Source organism: Maniola hyperantus, chromosome 10 (assembly GCF_902806685.2).
Source record: "Maniola hyperantus chromosome 10, iAphHyp1.2, whole genome shotgun sequence".
Lineage (NCBI taxonomy): Eukaryota > Metazoa > Arthropoda > Insecta > Lepidoptera > Nymphalidae > Maniola > Maniola hyperantus.
This window is the reverse complement of record NC_048545.1, coordinates 7,914,514-7,933,493: the sequence shown is the minus strand read 5'-3', so window position 1 is coordinate 7,933,493 and position 18,980 is coordinate 7,914,514. Positions and strand designations below refer to the sequence as shown.

At 36.4% G+C, this 18,980-nt stretch overlaps 2 protein-coding genes across 5 annotated transcripts in view; one reads left to right on the top strand and one right to left on the bottom strand.

Annotated features, from left to right (window-relative positions):
• Nucleotides 1-18,980, bottom strand: part of LOC117985877 (lysosomal proton-coupled steroid conjugate and bile acid symporter SLC46A3-like) — a 37,148-nt gene that overhangs the window by 11,913 nt on the left and 6,255 nt on the right. Inside the window, exons 1-9 of one of the 4 annotated variants that reach the window (XM_034972682.2) lie at nt 13,847-14,558; nt 13,081-13,306; nt 10,287-10,580; nt 9,150-9,302; nt 7,473-7,665; nt 5,744-5,845; nt 3,397-3,534; nt 2,673-2,756; nt 839-1,249 (exon numbers count right to left, since the gene is read on the bottom strand). In XM_034972682.2, coding sequence (XP_034828573.1) covers nt 942-1,249; nt 2,673-2,756; nt 3,397-3,534; nt 5,744-5,845; nt 7,473-7,665; nt 9,150-9,302; nt 10,287-10,580; nt 13,081-13,306; nt 13,847-13,890 — 1,542 coding nt within the window. In that variant the 5' untranslated portion in view covers nt 13,891-14,558 and the 3' untranslated portion in view covers nt 839-941. Of the gene's footprint in view, nt 1-838; nt 1,250-2,672; nt 2,757-3,396; nt 3,535-5,743; nt 5,846-7,472; nt 7,666-9,149; nt 9,303-10,286; nt 10,581-13,080; nt 13,307-13,846; nt 14,559-18,332; nt 18,461-18,980 lie in introns of those variants that run through there. The other 3 variants (XM_069501177.1, XM_069501176.1, XM_069501178.1) reach the window with 3 other exon arrangements.
• The window catches only part of LOC117985874 (uncharacterized), an 85,114-nt gene continuing 84,581 nt past the window's right edge, over nt 18,448-18,980 (top strand). The window contains exon 1 of the mRNA XM_034972672.2: nt 18,448-18,535. The gene's annotated coding sequence lies outside the window, so the exon portion shown is untranslated. The remainder of the gene's footprint in view (nt 18,536-18,980) is intronic.

Sequence of the window (18,980 nt, the reverse complement as noted above, 5' to 3'; positions counted from 1 at the left end):
TTTTACTCTATTCTTTTAAACGTGGGTAAAAAACTCTCTAGCTTCTATAGATGCTAATTACGTGTTAAAGTAAAGGTATTCAGGGCTTCTTAAGAACTTTTCTAGCGGCTAGCATTTATTCGAAGTGAACGAGGTCAAACTCTCTTACAACTATACCTACCAAAGTTTCAAGCCTTTGCGAAACTACGTAGGTACCCTGCTAAAAAAATTTCTTGGTCTTTCTGATATTTTCATCTACTTACTTACTGATTTGTAATGATTTTGCACGGATTTAAGTATAAGAATATCTATAAGAACTTTCTCCAAGTAAGAACTAAGTAAGTATTACTTAGTAGAAACTTAAATCAAATCGGTTTTGGCCTTAGCACTACATTCAGATCAGCATTTTGAGATAGAGAAACGCGGCAACTTAATTTGTAATTTTGTATTTAGTAGTATAAAAACTTTAATTAGGTATCTTCTAAGACATCATTCAATAATAAGTAAATCAATTGTTTTCTCCTTTAATTTAATAATAAGTAAGTAAATCAATTGAGTTTCTTGCGCAACTCAAAAAGCATTTCCTGCCATGGAGCTATGAATCTGCTTAGTTCAAATAGTCTACCTTCGGACTTCGGAGGTGCGACATATTTTTTTACGAATAAGGGATGATTTAGCCAACACGTGGCGGGAACTAGCCGTGTCACGTACCTATGTTTCATATAAAATGTTCGTGATGTTTTGAATCCTTGCCTCGTCCGCGCCTTGTACGTGGCACGGCCCGCGCTCGTCACGTGTTGGCATAAATCATCCCTAAGGATGTTTTGGTAAGGACCATTTGGGTAATAAGAATAATATCTCGATGTTATCATTTTATTCTTGTACTTACTTATCTTAAACAAACAATATACCTACACCTACCTAATTAAGGTATTACAAAATAGATTTATAAAATATACTTATTAGGAATTTATAGCCAATGCACTTTTAGCTTCTTTGTTTATAAGATCTTTTTCTTTGGTATTGCCACGGCTTGCCTCGAATTTGTGTAGAGGTATATTTTTCTCGGGAACATTATCACTAGGGGTGATTCGTTGCAGTCTTCTAGTTAGAAGGTATGAAAATAGTTGTATTACGGCTAGTATGATGCCTGGGATGAGCCACGCGTCGGGGATGGATGACACAGTTTTCGTATAGAGCAGTGAGTATAGTGAAGATGAAAACGTTTGTGTTGCGGATTCTAGGGCACCCAATACACTATAGATTTTACCTGGAAATAAGACGGTTAGGTATATAAAATCCATAATATTAGAATGTTCGTAGGTACCTATATTACGAAATAGTATCTGGTACAGTGATGGCAACTTTACATGAAAGTTTCAGTATATATTTTATTTACTTTTGCCATTGAAGTCTTTGTTTCATAACTAAGAGATGTACTTAGATTCAATTCCTGATTTGGTAGGAAACGATCTTTTTGAAAATATTTACAAGTTTTTAAGGTGCAAACACATTAGATAGGTGTAGTGTAGGTAGTGTCTCGTCAGTCGTGATTCGTTACGCGACAGAATCGATCAGAGTCTTAATTATTATATTTTAGAGAAACCGGTTAGTCTCTGCCTGTTACGCCGCTCTGATTGGCGATCGTTACCGTTGCCACATACTGGAACATAGTAATGTGTCTGCAGCTTTAACACTGCCTTTGATATCTCTCATGATTGTAGTCAAGCGAAAGTTGTCTACTTTCAAAAAGCAAATGAATCATAAAGGAGTGCCGTAGAGATAAAATAAAGATTCAATCACATACAAAATACGCGATAGCCAGAAAGCAAAATATATGATAACTCAAATTAATTGTCATTCTAATGCCTAACCTACTTTCAAGAATGAGTTTTGTTGGGACTTGGGAGGTTTGTTGAGGCTTGTTAGCATTCTACGGGCAACCTAGACCGCTGCCATGTGGATGTTACCTAGATAGATAGTTGGTATATCGAAGAAATTAATATGCCAATTTTCCCGTCAAGTCTATCTCTACGAGGTAATGTGGTCCGACTTTGATTATGTCTACTGTAATGTAACAATCGCTTATCATACTAATATTCAGAGTGAACTAGAGTGAGGGAACTCACTGTTTGATCCTGAATCGAAGATATGTCAAATGTAATAATATAGCTATAGTGACGTGAAAAGGGCTACCATAAGGCTACCCGCGTCGAATACCTAACATTTGACGCCAGCGCCAGTGACGTCGAAGCCTCGACGTTTTGTTAGAAGTTCCCTAACTGTCGTGAACTGTGCTAATATGGCAAACGGGACAGTGTGCCTGTTCTATCTGTCTGCTATCTTTTCATGGACCAGCCGTTAAACTGATTTTGACGCAATTTGGTACAGAGGTAGCTTAAGTTGCATCCCAGGATCGGACAGGTCAGTCGGACGGTAGGATACTTTTTAACTTATAGGATCATAGATATTAACTTAAATCATAGATATCTAACGGGATAAAAAACTCAAATCGATCATTATCATTATCGCAGGCATCATCTGCTTGGTGCAAAGAAGTTTGCATCCTGGAGACGAAGAGAGGCAACTTTTTATCCCGTATCATCAAAGAAATACAAACCTAAATCCACACGGGCGATCGATGTCCCGGACATCATCTAGTGCTATTATAAACATACAAAATATATAGTTACCTTGTTCGGTTGGTAATATCTGCTTGTTTAATAAGGGTCGTTGTACCACTTGCGAACCCTGTGATATGATGCCGATGATTGGAACTGTGAAATAAATAATGCATTATGTTTTCTCCACAAAATAAATTCTGTTTGTCTATGAATATTTATAAAAGAAACTAACGTACAGCTCAAATAGGTCGGGACCCTGCAATCTGTGAATCCTGCACTGATTTATACCATTTAGGGTTAGGATTTTAAGAAACACCCAAGTAAGAGCTTCGAAAATATTTAAATAATAAATTGGAGAGGAGGTAGGTATAATTTAATATGCAGACGCGTCTTTCGATAACGCTATTTTTAAATTATCTTTATATGCAATTTACTGATATCAGATAATGTGTCGTATTTTACGGTTAAATATACTTACCTACAAAAATACTTTTTTGACTGGATGATTTCTTTGAAAATATCTTATATTATATCTTTTTTTTAAATGAAAATGTAATATTTCATATAAAAAAAACTTAAAGCTAGCCTTATTCAATTACTATACAAATCATGCCTGCGTGGAATGGTGCCCAGCCATATATATATAGCACTTATTTTGTAAAATAAGTACTAGTACATCAGTCTGCACCAAATTTCATCAAAATTTATTAAACTGTTGGGTCGTGAAAAGCTAGCAGACAAACAGATAGACATACTTTAGAATTAATATTATCAGTAAAATATACAAAGTTACTTATAAACACGAAGATGGTGGTGGTGGCAGCGATGAGTGAGCTCGTGGCAATGATGTAGGACGTGCAGCTCAGCACTCCAACCAGCTCGTCGGAGAGGCGCAGGCGACGTTTGAATATTGTAAGAATTAGTAAAGTCCCTGAAACAATAAATAATATGTGTTTAGGGTTCCAAGGCAGGATACATACTGAGTTATACCTAATATTATCATCTTCTTCAGATAGATTACACAGGTCTACAATGATTTTGGTGCCGCTAAAAGTAAAACTGACTTCAAGTACATTCGGTACCCTGTTAAAAACTTGATACTTACTTTTTTAATGCTACGTATTGTTAGATATTATAAATAAATGCAGGTACCTATTATAAAATAATGTACACAGTTGTAGGTAGATTCTAAATATTGACTTGACAGTGTTAATTTATCTATATTCTGTGAGTGTAGGAATGGATTGATGTGAAGGTAGGCTATAGAACGAATGTTGCCTGCATTCGCTTCGTTTATTTTGAGTTAAAATAGTTAGTCTTACGACACACCGATTTATTCCTATACCAACAAAAAGTGGTAACAGTGATTAATAAAACTATAAGAAATTCATCGTTATTCTTTCTGACGATAGAATCCTACCTTAATATTCAAGATTCATCCTAAAAGTGGATAAACAATTAGTTTGATTTTAGTAGTACGATTATCATACTTTGTTATGATGTTTTGATATTAATTATATGTAGTGATATTTGAAGTTATATTATTGAATGATTACATACTTTGATTTCAGTTTTACAATTATGATACTTATTATGTGTCTTGTTTTTAATGAATAGTATTTGATCTGATACTCATGATAAAACGTGTGATGCTATTATTGTTTTTTTTTGATGTGTTAACAACAGTCGTTACAATATCTGGAAGTCGTACACGGTCGTGAAGTCTTGTAGCACGATGAGCTCTTGACTCGACGGCGAGGGGTCCGGTGCAGATGGGTAGTGGAGTCGCGTTACATCTGGAAGTCGTACACGGCCGTGAAGTCTGGTAGCACGATGAATTCTTGACTTGACGGTGAGGGGTCCGGTGCAGATGAGTAGTGGAGTCGTTACATCTGGAAGTCGTACACGGCCGTGATGTCTGGTAGCACGATGAGTTCTTGACTTAACGGTGAGGGGTCCGGTGCAGATGCGATTAATTGGATTGGAAAGCGAGGGTGGCCCAAAGTGGGTAAAGTCCTCGATGCAATCCAGATTATTTTTCAGAAGCTGTACACGAATTTACTTTAATTTTTATTATTTATTTTTGTGGAAACAAACAGTTATAGTACATGGATAGTTAGTACATAAGATATAAAACACGTAAACCTAAATATTCCAATGAAAAAATAAATACTTATTACAAAATTATGTCTACTACTAAATTTGGATGTATTTGGATTATAATGTACATATTGCTGAAATTTTGTGATATTGTTAGGTATAGGTAATATTATGAAAATAGGTAAAAACTGTTTTGTATAATAAGTTTGAGGACAAACTTAATGTAGTCAGAATGCCCGAATGTTAGATATTATAAATAAATGCAGGTACCTATTATAAAATAATGTACACAGTTGTAGGTAGATTCTAAATATTGACTTGACAGTGTTAATTTATCTATATTCTGTGAGTGTAGGAATGGATTGATGTGAAGGTAGGCTATAGAACGAATGTTGCCTGCATTCGCTTCGTTTATTTTGAGTTATAATAGTTAGTCTTACGACACACCGATTTATTCCTATACCAACAAAAAGTGGTAACAGTGATTAATAAAACTATAAGAAATTCATCGTTATTCTTTCTGACGATAGAATCCTACCTTAATATTCAAGATTCATCCTCGGCTTTCTATTAGTATAGTTTTCGAGATTTCATTTATTAAAAAATGTATGAATACATCTACTTACCAAGTTTCAACAGTATATATATAGCTCTTATAGTTTCGGAAAAAAGTGCCTGTGACATACGGACGGACAGACAGACATACATGACGAATCTATATTAGGGTTCCGTTTTTTGCCATTCGGCTACGGAACCCTAAAAAAATTAATTAATTATGATAAAATACGTTTTTAGGTTATATCGATCGATACGTAGCTTCACGATTTTGACAGCTTCGCACGACACCTTGCGGGCTAATTAACCAAAATATAACCTAGAATTAGCGGCACCATGGCGGCACCAAACAAAAATATATTTTTGTAGACCTGTGTTAGGTATATAAACATAGTCAGTGCATGGATACAGCACTCCATAAGTTCCTGAGACGAGATTGTAAATTATATTTGCACAAAGAGGTTTGTTATAGAAATGATACTCACCAGCAAAGCTGATAGTGTTCCTGTAGGCAAGGAATGAGCCAAATAGCACGTCATCCCACTGGAACTTGTAGCGGTAGTACATGTAGGCGAGCAATACCTCAGCTGTAACAAAATAATCGTCGCCTTCAAATTTGCCGTGCGGAGGCTGCGCTGCTTTATAAATCCATATAAATAAAGACCCGTGACTGCAGCGCTACACCCACGCTGCAGCCGCGCGTCAGTTCATCGGTCAAAATTATATGGATTAACAAAGCAGCGCGGCCGCATCGCTGCAGCCGCGCTGCTTGCATGCGGCCACTTTGCAGAAAATTTGAAGGCGCCCTAAAAGATACCTACTTACTTACTTTTTTTTTTTTTTACCTACCCGTACTTAGTACTATTATATATTCTGTGCCCGTACCTACCCGTAGGCCTATTCAGTATCTCAGTCGCATAATTTAGTATCGAAAGAAAAGAGTCCCACAGGCACTCCTAATTTGTTACTGGCTATTTAGCCATCCTAATACCTATTATAAAAAATATCCCAGAAAATTAAAGAGTTCCCACGGGATTTTTAATTTTTTTTTTCTAGGTTGTACCTACTATGTCTATTCACATTTTATATTTCATCAAGAATTGCAGACTTAACCGCAGCAAAGTATGAGTAAGTGTCTTGTATATAAGTCTAAAAGTTTTGTGAGTGCATTCAGCAAAGTTTTGAACACGTAAAGAAAGATTCTGTAACTTACTAGACCGGAAAGTCCTGTTTAAGTACAGCTAGACGACGGTGTCGGTCAACTTAACTATTCCATTCTTGTTCAAGAAAATTTATGGTAGCCACTAGCCAGTACCTAAGCTGTATTGTGGTTGTATTCCTCTACTTACTACTGAAGCTCACATAAGTATATAAGTACTAGATGATGCCCGCGACTTCGTCCGCGTGGATTTAGGTTTTTTTAAATCCCGTGGGAACCCTTTAATTTTCCAGCATAAAAAGTAGCACATGTCCGGATGTAAGCTAACTCTACGAAATTTCATTGCGTCCGTGAAAAGCTAGCAGACAGACAGTGTAGGCACTAAATTATATGACATGTAGGTGGTGAAAGGAATGATTCCTTTCACTATCAATGAATACTCCTCCACATGGAGTGTTAAAGGTCACATTTTGTTACCTACTCATGTCTCAGCGCGGAAGGTCAATAGATAGAATAAAATATGATGTACCTATTAGAATTTAACAAAATCAAGTCAGATACCTTTCTCAACTCTAGTTAGGCGCGAATTAACGATCAGAAGTCCGACACCGCTTTCCCGCGAAATTTCCAATACTTTTCTACTGTCAAAGCAAAAAAGCGTGTCGTATCGTAGTTTTTGTTCTTGGGCACTTCAAAAGTCAAACACCCCATTTCACGTCAGTTAGCTTTGACTGAGATTTCACCGATAAAATATAATGATGCAGTCTAAAGGTGGAAGCGAGCTAACCTGCAAGAATTACCTATATTCTAATATCTACCTAGCAAAGAATTGGAACGCTCAATCGCTCGGGAGTCAATCGATTTGACGGTAGGGTGTTAACATAAGCCACCATCGAAGTCTCCCACTAGAACTGTGATGATGAAAATCAAATTGTAGATCGTGGGATCAGACTTCCAACATCCGAGCAGTATAACATTATCGTCATGTTGCAAATGTGATTTTGCTAAAAGTAACATAAACCTGTTCAGCCAAGCAATTTAGCGATATTTATTACCTGATAGTAACATTCTGTCTCCGAGCGCGACTACCAACATCAGTAAAATAACTATCCTCTTATGTCCTTCTCTCTTCCTCACGAGGCATTGAACAGCATTTAAAGGCAACCGCAAGTTCAGAACAGTAACTTTGTTGTCACGGTTCACGTTCACGTCTCTGACCATTACCACCACGTAGATGAGAGATGCCACCTGGAAAAGAATGAAAAATGAAAAAATCTTTTTTTCTCTTTACATTGATTAACTTAAAAGTAAAGAACGGTAACAACTGCTTTAGTTAGAAACTGTGTTACAGTTGTTAATAAATCTTTCGTTTACTTCGAAATTCCTGGTATTTCATCAGTTTCTTTTTACAGGTAACAAAAGTAGTTTTTTAAACTATGCCATTGGGGGATATATGTTAGTACATTGATGCCATTTGCTCTGGGATGGCTTCGAAGATCCTGGCATGTTTAAGCTAGGCTACAACGCAGCTGCAAGTCACAGGGTGCTGTGAAAGCCGAAGGGTACAAAGAGATGTTTTTGCTTTATTGCCATATAACCCGCTCTCATTTAGAGAAGCCCGTGCGATTTCGTTGCATTTCTTTGAAGAAGAAGATTCAAGTAGAAGAATTCAAGAAGATTCACACTGGCTGCTCGCTTCCATCTGGGCCGCAGATAGTGTCTCATTTTTTTTATTCCATGACATTTGACTTAATTCTAACTTGGCAGAAGATGATGAATGACGCAAACTTTGAAGGGGTATAGCAGAATAATCAAGCAATCGGTTTCGATGTGACATAGTACCGTATAGTTATTTCTACCGTCTTCGTCTGTACTGTGGTGACAAGACTGACTAGTCCCTGGTCGAAGCTACCCACTAGACTAAATCGACTTAGCAATTCAACCTTGTAATATACAAAAATATGAGGTATTTTTAAGGGGTAAATTACATTTTTGGTATAAATCCAATTAGGTATCGGTGAATATCACAAAAATGATCCCTTTTAGCAGATTTAAAAATTGAGAAGCTTAGCGTTGCAGGTATTGCAATGAACCACTTTTACCAAATATTTAGGTGAAGCCAAACTTCTTACCTATTAGGATAATTTATTTGCGCCAAAGCCATAAAAGTTGAAAATTTTGGTTATTAAGGCTTTCCAAGTTTCCGCGCTACAATGACATGCCACATTTTAACCGACTTCCAAAAAGGAGGTGGTTCTCAATTCAGCCCGTTTTTTTAAAAATTATTAATCATCAACTCTACCAACATTTTAAAAGTTAACTTTTATTTTTAAGCAGAACTAAAATCAATTATTTTGTGTAACATGATTCATCGTTCTTGTCCAATGGAAAATGGTTCACTGCAGTATCTCAATTTAGCAATTATACAGTACGGCAAAGAAAACTTTACTATGTGCAGAACAACTGCGAATGTCATATTACGCAAACTAGTTAGGTACCATATAAGTGGTATCATAATAAATTATTATTTTCATTATCAAAAAGCACCTTTTTAATGTTTAACTTAACACTGTTGTAAACCTGATAAGATTTGAATGTTGTTAACATTGATTTAGGTTGTAATAAATGCACTTTTGCCAAGATGGTGCGCTGGTGTCAGAAGCCCGTGATTAAAAAATTACCAACTGTATGTTTGCTAAACCGCGTTTGCATTGAGTAATAAAAGCAAGTACCTGCAGTAATAAAACAAGAGGAAACACACCGTAGAATCCAAGGCGGCGGTACAGAAGGGGCCCGCTCACAGAGCCCACCACGTGAGCGATCTGTATGGCGGCGCGGTGTGTACCCATAGTGCGGGTGACGTCACGCCCCGTTGTATGACACAGCTGAAACGTTTTTTTTTAATTTATAGACCAGTGCTTGACGTGGCTTGACTACAATCACACTTGCAGCACAGCCTAAAGATATACCTAGTATTAACTAAGAAATAGTACGCGACCGGTCGAAATGACCATCGGGGTATGAGGCGGATGGACGCCCCGCACAAGTCACCCGCGATATCCTGCACCGGGTTAGCGCAGGGCCTGTGCGGGTGTGCGGGGCGTCCCCACCACGATTGCCATCTTGACCTGTCGCAGATTATAGGTATCTCTTTATGCTCTTTCAGACTATGGATACGTCTACAATCCTGCCGAGTCATAGGGGCGAGATGGAGGAAGGTACGGGAAGGTACCCGATCTAATTGAAATTTATACAGAATCCATTCTAGTATTATAAATGCGAAAGCGTGTCTGTCTATCTGTCTGCTAGCTTTTCACGGCCCATCTCTATAAGGTAATCGTAAACACGTTTGACGAAAGGTACAGAGATAGTTTGCATCCCAGGGTAGGACACAGGCAAAGAGTTTCCACCGGATTCTCAAAAACCTAAATCCACGTCACGGAATTTTTAAATAACCGACGCTTACGAAGTCGCAGGCATCATCTAGTACAGCCTACAGGTAAGTACAGGTATTAGGGAATCAGTCGGTCAGGTTTTAAGGAAACGATCAAACGATCATAAATATTCCATTATAAAATATAACTTACACAAACAGCGTAGAGGTAGTATAGATAATCTCATTATCAGCCGTTAATGTACTGTCATAAATTCATTCATGTCTTTAACCTGTATAAAACCGTTCTTGTTGGTGTTATCAGCATCGTCGCGAGATAACCTAAGATAAGCCTGGCGCATAGAGGGATATAGCTCATCTATAATTTTGATAGTCGACGGTTGGAATTTAAACTTACAACTTTTTGGACTTGAGTTATTGAGGAATTGTTACACCTATCTATAAAATAAAAATAGCAAACTTGAACTATACTTACGTCTCCAATATGGCTAAACGATGCTGCTAATAACAACCCAAAGTTGCCACCCATCGATATAGGGATTTGCACAACATAAAGGACCTGAGCTGTACTCGCGCCAGGAAATGTAACCATCAACAATACTCCTGTGGTCGTCACGCACATGCCTATTAAAGGTACTATGAGCAGTGGTTTCCTTCTGCCACTACAGTCACTCCAAGGTCCAACAAACAACAGCACAATCGTAGATATAAGGGAGCCTACGAAGCTCCGGCTCACGTTTATACTGGAGACCAAAGCTTGGCTGCCTGCCTGGAATTCAAAAAAAATTGTATTTATAAACAAAAATATCTTTTTACTATATCTATCTATTTATTATGTTACAGTTCAGAGTCAAAACGTAGGATTTGCATGTACCTACATACGTTTCGTTTATAAACACGTCCCCTGCCCTCCCTTATTCTACTGAGAAATGATTTTCAATTTACAGTTAAATTACTTATTAGTAGTAGTTTATTTCCGTGATTTCATGTTGATTTACGTTTTTAGGGTTCCGTACCTCAAAAGGAAAAACGGAACCCTTATAGGGATCGCTTTGTTGTCTGTCTGTCTGTCTGTCTGTCTGTCAGTCAAGATTCAAGAAACCTACAGGGTACTTCCCGTTGACCTAGAATCATGAAATTTGGCAGGTAGGTAGATCTTATAGCTGGCTTTAGGGAAAAAATCTGAAAACTGAATTTGTGGCTATATCACACAAAAAAAAAATATTGTGGTCATAAACTAATAATTAGTATTTAAAATTTTCAAAATAAGGTAACTATATCAAGTGGGGTATCATGTGAAAGGGCTAATACCGGTGCATTCCAAAACAGATTTTTATTTATTTTTATGCATCATAGTTTTTGAATTATCGTGCAAAATGTCGAAAAAATACCACTGTAATACGGTGCGCGAGCCTGTGTCGCACTTGGCCGGTTTTTTTTAAAGATACTTCTCAAAATCCTTCCTTGGTGCATCTTCTTGACGAAGGTACTCAAGAAATATCTCCTTCCAAATCTCTACCTGTTAAAGGCTGTACGTCTTACCATAAAAACGCGTCGTTGTTTAAAATATGTAACGTAATATTTATTTCGTAAAATCAGATAAAATAGTTATCGATAGATTGATTAAAGAACCAGCAGTAGGTACTCGTAGGAAGGTGAGTATGACGAGGCAAAAATTTTGAAGATTAGGTGATCCTCCTCAAACTTTAATTCACAATTGGGTAATATTTTTTTAAATATACAATACTGAACCTGATGGTTCCTACTCAGTATTTAATATTGTAATAATATTTTTTATATAATAAAATATATAAAGCCATTAAAAATAGATAATGATTTCGTATACGGAACAACTTGTTCAAAATTTAAAATGTAGAACCTATTAGTTTTGAGCTGTGATAGCATTGATAGTCAAATTCGCAAGTCTTGTGTATCAACGTCCTTCCTTATGTTCGCAGTGTCTAATTCATCATTCAGCTACAAGCAACCTTTTGTTCCGCCTCCGTATCCGGTGATACGGATCGTTTAATTTAATTAAATACCTACGTATTATTATCAGCATTCATTAACAGTCTTAATAATGAAAAATCCGGCAAAGTGCGAGTCAGACTCGCGCACCGAGGGTTCCGTACCTACTCGAGTATAATTTTGACATTTTCAACAGTAAATCAAAAACTATTATGTATAAAAATAAATAAAAATCTGTTTTATAATGCACAGGTGAAGCCATTTTATATGATACCCCACTTAATATAGTTATATCTTAGTCGAAAAATTGAAAATACTTAATATTAGATTATGACCACAATTTAATTTTTTTTGTATGATGTAAACAGAAATTCACAGTTTTCAGATTTTTCCCCTAAAGCCAGTTATAAAACCCACCTACCTGCCAAATTTCACGATTCTAGGTCAACGGGAAAGTACCCTGTAGCACATTCGTTAAACTGTGCCTGTAGGTTTCTTGACAGACCGACAGACAGACAGGCAGACAGACAGCAAAGCGATCCTATAAGGGTTCTGTTTTTCCTTTTGAGGTACGGAACCCTAAAAATACACACTATTAAGTACATATTCAGCACATGCAAATTTTACATCATCACGAAAATTGCCGCCAACAGAAGCCAGTGGAAACGGAAACAGTTAATCTTTATGAGTTTCTCTTTTTATGATCTTAATGATTATGAAGTTGGATCTCACCAGGAGGACAACGATCTTCAGACATAACTGTATATCTACGTAATAGCAAAACAGCAAGGAACCTTTAGTTTCACCCAGTCCGTATGTACGTCTGTCCATGTGTCATAGCCATTTCAAAAATAAACTAAAGAGCTTAAAGTTTAGCCCAGTTATAGGAACCGTTCATCTTATTAAAATTTTGAAAAAAGATTTTTTGGGTGGGTACCTGAAACTGAAAACACTGAAACATGAAAAGCGGAAGTCGACAAAAAATGTTAGTTTTCCCCCTTGAGTGATACTTTGTTAAAAAGGTATTTTAAAATAAGAGAAATTTTCTCAGACATTTTTTGGAAAAAATTACCAAATGGTAATTATAACTAATGTCATTGGTTGGTATGGTATCATTTAAATAAATGAGCGCCAAAGTTTTTAGCAAATGGCATGGTAACGGAACCCTATGCGTGTTCTGCTAACACACACTGATTAGCTTATTTTTATTTAAGTCTGGTTGAATGTATGACTAAAATGTGTACCTGTCTATAAAAACATTGCGTTATTTCTGGAATACTTAATAATATATTGCAATTTACCTCCGCCGCGCGAAATTCTTCACCGACTCCTCTATCGCATATATCGGCTGTATAATTTAATTCATGGCATGCAGTCCGCAAATAAAAATTCTGGAGCGAAGTCTGGGCAAGATTAATGGCCATCATAGCACCAACAAGTGCCGGCTCTAGAATTAACCGCCATTTGTGCGATGCCTCGGGTATGCTTGGTTTCGGACATTGTGATATCCTGTGAATACTTGTTGATCTGAAAAAGATAAACGGTTATCTGGTTCTTCGTTATCTCTAGTTGCAAATGTAAAAACAGTAACTTTATGTTTAACTAGCTGTTGCTAGCGACTTCGTCTGCAGTAGGTACTTGTGCATGTGTTGTGTTTATAAAGTATCTTTCTAATGGTAAAAGAATTATTATTTTATTAAATCGGTTTAGTAGGTACCTAGTTTCAGAGTTTATCTATATTCTATACCAATATGTAAGTTTTTATAAAACGTAAACTTATTGAAAAATCTTATTACAGTTATAAAATGATCAGCGACCCGTCTCGGCTTCGCACGGGTAGCTTATTCAATTTTTGCAGGGAACTCTAATTTTTTTTTTAAATTAAATATAGCCTATGTTACTTAGGAATAATGTAGCTTTTTACTGGTGATAGAGTTTTAAAAATCGGTTCAGTAGTTCTAGAGATTACTTCCTACAAACAAACTTTACATTTTTATAGAAGGTATCAGTATACACATGGTGTAGATATAATATTTTACGTTTGTATAAGAAAAACATGAAACAAACCTCAATTTTTCCAACTCGTGAAGATCAAGAGAACTGTCCGTCATTATAATAAAATGGAGGTGTGATAATTCAAAACAAACATACAAAGTTCATCTCTCGAACCGCACTCGAATATATTTTAACTAATGCGAGATTTCACATCACAGCTATCGTCCGCGAGGCGTGTAACCGGTAACGTATTACTTCGACTAATGTCAAACGATAAGATAATATTGTAGTTGTGTTTGCATATTGGAAACAATGAGACTTGGTTAAAAGATATCTCTTCGGCTTATAGGCGTTGCACCGTAAGTGCAACGTAAGAAATACTACCGGCTTCAACTGGTAAGAGTTCTGCCCGACTGGTCGCGCCTGTGCCCGATTATTCCAATTGGCAATGATAGAAGGCACTCAACCGGTATTACATGTGAGGATTGGAGTCGTTGTGATGCAGGTAATTGGGCCTCTATTGATAGAATAAACGCATTATCAATCCCTACTCAATACTTCTAAACACACCGATTTGATTGCGATAATATATTCTCTTCAAAAAAATCACTTTAATTGACACGCACAAAATAGAAAGATAGTTATTATAATTTCAGAATTTGCACATTGTAGCGTTCAGCGTATAAGGAAGCTGTTACTTTATCAATTAAACCGCAGGTAATAGTGGTCGAGTGTTCAAACAAAGACGTCGTAACGATAAGGAAAGTCGGTCATTGTGACTATAGTACAATACAAATCGAATCGGAGTCTTATCTATTTATCACTTATTTGTTTCGTACTGGCACCTACGTGCGTAATATCACATAAGTATAAAGGCTGAGAAAGACAGGTGTGTTTGAAAGTAGAGTTAAAAAATCAAAATTGATATGTTTCATGTAGAACAACTAGTGTCTCATGCTACGTCAGTGACTCTACCGCCCGCGCTGGTAAACGATATTAACTTAACCGAGTCTCGAATCTGAAGCCTCTTTATTAAAATGCGAGCAGTTTTGGAAATAATTGACGACAAATCACTCCCCATGTTAAAAATGAGAAAGTGTTTGTTTGCTTGTTGGTTTGTGTTTCAAATAATGGAGCAATGGATCGACATCTTTTGTATCGGTATAGTTAAAGATCTTAATAATGACATAGGGTATCTTTTTCAAAGAGTCCTTACGGAATTCTTTAAAACCCTACATAAACGCGGACGAAGTCGTGGGCATTAGCTATCACCTAATATTGATGGTCACGCAATCATTAGTCGTTGTAGACAAGTCACCCACGCTGAACCCAACGATTTAAACAGTAGATAAGTATAGTACGCGACAGGTCAAGATGGCAGTCGGTGAGGGAACGCCCTGCACAGACCCCGCGCTAACCCGGTGCGGGCGAGCGCGGATGAGCTGCGGGCGTGCAGGGCGTCCCCCGGCCTCATACCCTGATTGCCATCTCAACCTGTCGCGGAATATAGTAGGTACTGAAACTGAACGGTACGGTACGGTGCACAAAAACATCGTAAGAAAACCTGCATGCCTGAAATTTTTCCATAATGTTCTCAAAGATGTGTGGAGTCTGCCGATTCACACTTGGCTAGCGTTTTGGACTGTGGCTAAAGCTCATCTTGTTTTAAGAGGTGACCCGTGCTCAGTAACCGAAAATGGGATGTTTATGATGATGATGATGACTGAAATTGGGTATTTGTCTATATCGAAAATAAATTTCTCAGTAGGTAATTATTAAATAGTGGGTCTTCAAAAATACGTAAAATCCACGTCCTTTGTTAGATAAAACGAGAGACGACGAAAGACGTTCGATAAAAGGTTTCTGATTTGACTAGTTGTCAAAATATATCGGATTGCAATAATGTCAGCACTCTTAAATTGCGGTGCTGCCGGTATGTACTACGGCCTTTTCTCAATGTGAGATCAGCACTATTGCGCGTAAGAGCGGTCAGAGGCCGTCGTCTAATTAATTAAATTTAACCCCTAGCCGCATCCGCTTCTTTGTTAACATGTATCATAGTACAAGATTTTATTTTATTTTTTTTGTGATGTAACCACAAATTCACGATTTTCTGATTTTTCCCTTTACTTAGACTGTAGGACATTGCTACCTGCTAAATTTCAAGATTATAGATCAACGTAAAGTACCCTATGGGTTTTGATTCCCTTGACGGGTCCTGATAGACACGACAGACAGACAGACAAACAACGAAGTGATCCTTTAAGGGTTCCTTTTTCTCTGGAGATACAGAGCCCGAATTCTGAAAACGAATCATCTTGACCTTTTATGACTATTAAAAATGGTTTAGAGATAACAAACAGAACAAGAATAGGATTTAGGTTTAGAAGTGATAACTTGTTAAGTGATAAACGCAGTGTGAAATAACTTTGCACCTACAAAGCGCTAAACGCTACGTCAATTAATATCGAAGTCGGCGGCAGTCAACGAACGACATTGTGAATTACTCATCAGCTTGGAGTAATGTAGTGTAGGTACCAACTGCCTACATTTATACACCTTTGCAATATTTTCACGGCCGAAGCGTGCCAGCTCTAAAATAAAACAGTTGAGAATCTGGTCTCGGTCGCCACGCGTGGACCATATTATTATTACGCGTCAATTACTAGTAATTAGGTATCTCAATTGGATCTAAGTGCAAGTGAATAGTGATACAGTTTTGAGATAATCAGATAAGCTCGTATCCTACTAATAACAATATGTCGCATACCAAAACATAATTTGTAAAATAATATTAGCTCAGAGTTGAGAATTTTTGAATTACAATGCGTAAATAATGATTTCTCACGCGCCATTTTAACTTTTTGTGTCAAATTTCATGTCAAAAGTACGATTTTAGCATGGATTTTAGTCCTTTGAAGGTGCACCGTACTTTTGACATGATAGTTGACCCATAGAGTAAAAATGGCACGTGAGGAGTCATTTTTTACGGACTATAATATGTACCTAATTACAATTAGGTATCTCAATTGAATTTGAGTTAATTTTGAGATAATTAGATAAGCTCATATCCTACGAATAACAATGTCCCGTATCCCGAAATATAATAATTTGTAAAATAATATTAGCTCGAGTTGAGAGTTTTTGAATTACCCAGGTACCTAAAAAGATGCTAAAAAGTTTTTATCTGTTGTGGTTAGTACGATTTTTTGTTTTCTTTTGACTTCGCATATTCTATCGCAATCTATGCCAATTTAGTTGCGAGATTTTGTTATAAGTATCTAATTAAGTATTTAAATTATTTGGTCCATTTTTCTGATGCTCAGCAAACAACGAAATACGAGCTGTAAGAGATGTAAGATTACCGCTATACTGAATTCCTAATTTAATAAGCTTGGCGTCCACTTGGTATTTTTCGTTCAAAACAACTTTCGTAATATATTTTTTGTATTAATTGTTTTAACACGTCGATTATTATTGAAGTTAAGTAGGTACCTACTAGTGTTATTGTTTTAATCTATGTGTATGTAAATGTTTCTAAATATTTTATTACTTGAACCCGTTTTACAACAAAGCTTAGCTTCAGCTTTCATTATGTTGTTCAAACAAGCTTTTAAGTTCTCGTTGACATTTTTCACCTTATCTTTTATCATAATATTTTAAATTATAATGTAAATTCAGTATCTCTTTCCTTGTTTTTCATATTCTTTATAATAGACTAAGAGCCAGCGCGTGCCATACCTTCGCTATTTTATAAAAGCTGAAAGTTTCTCTGCGTATTGTCCCCAACACAGGGAGGAACGACAAGCGACTATGAAGTTTGGACCATGGTGGCTCCGTCTGGCACGCGCTGGCTTTCTCTCTCTATCTATACCTAATTGATTTCATCAATTATATTATTGATAATTATTTTCGGAATATAATAAAGGTCGTATATAATTTTACTATTAGGTACTACTTACAATTAATTAAAATATTTACTCACTTATTAATTCAACTGTTGACCAATTACTATTGATATTGAAAAAGTGTACACTGTTAAGTGTATCCAACTTTAAACACAAATAATTCAATTAGAGTTAATAGGTACATACCTATGTCCCGATTGAAAATAATATAATTAATAGAAAGTAATGCGTATTAAGTTTACATTGTCGTAGCGAACAACAAAATATTGAAATAATTTAAATTACTAGTTAATAATTTAAATTAAAAACAAAGTTACATGATTAGATATATATTATGTAGATTATTAGTATTACAAATGCAAAGGTAAACCACGGTAATATTAAACACTTCTTATGGAAGTAGTTTACATTTTTAGTATTGGCAGGAAATACTTATTTTTTATATGAATTGTAATCGTTGCCAATATTCGGCGCTTCTGATAATTACCTATACGAGCATACAAAACAAGTTCGACAATGTTAATTAGTGCTATCGGTTCTGTAAAACAAGTTTAAATCTACCTATTTCTTACTCATACCTTTGCTGATATTTGGGAAATTAGCTTCTAAAATAATGTGTACATGTAACATTTTCGTGCGTAACTTTTCACCTGTATATCAATGTCTTGCTGCACGTCCTTAATTCAGTTGGCTCGAATTACAGTCTGTTGCAGACGGTTCAGTAGGTACTCATTCAAACAAAAAGGATTAAATGAAAATTTAGTGTGGAACATCAAAAGTGCAAGTGCGGATTTATATGTGTTCTGGATCATTCTCTCATCGTTTATAACTCTGGATTTGCTACGAAATCAAGGTATGAAATAAAATTTTGTAGAGCTGTTCCCTGAAAATAAATATTTTAATATAAGTAGGTAAGTAAGTACAGACTAAAACAGTTTTTAATCGGCAGTTCGTCAAGGTATCCGCCAGTGAACCTAACGACCAAGGTTTGTCAAGCTTTATTAACGCTGCGGGACCTCACCAAGATTTGTAGAGCTTTTACCCTGTAGAGGTCTCCCAACCAATATTATTTTATGATACAACACTGTATGGAAGGAAAAGGAAGTGTAGAACTTTTGTCCAGCAATGAATGTTTCTCCATGCTAAAAAGTTTAAAAATAAAGTGTAAAATAATAGGTTGCTTTAACCAAAAAATGTTGAGTTTTTCCCGTCAAAATTACAACCAAGTTTGTAAATTATTTACGGGAAACGGCTCAACTACCAAGGCTTGTAGACATTTTCTCCGGCGATGTACTTAT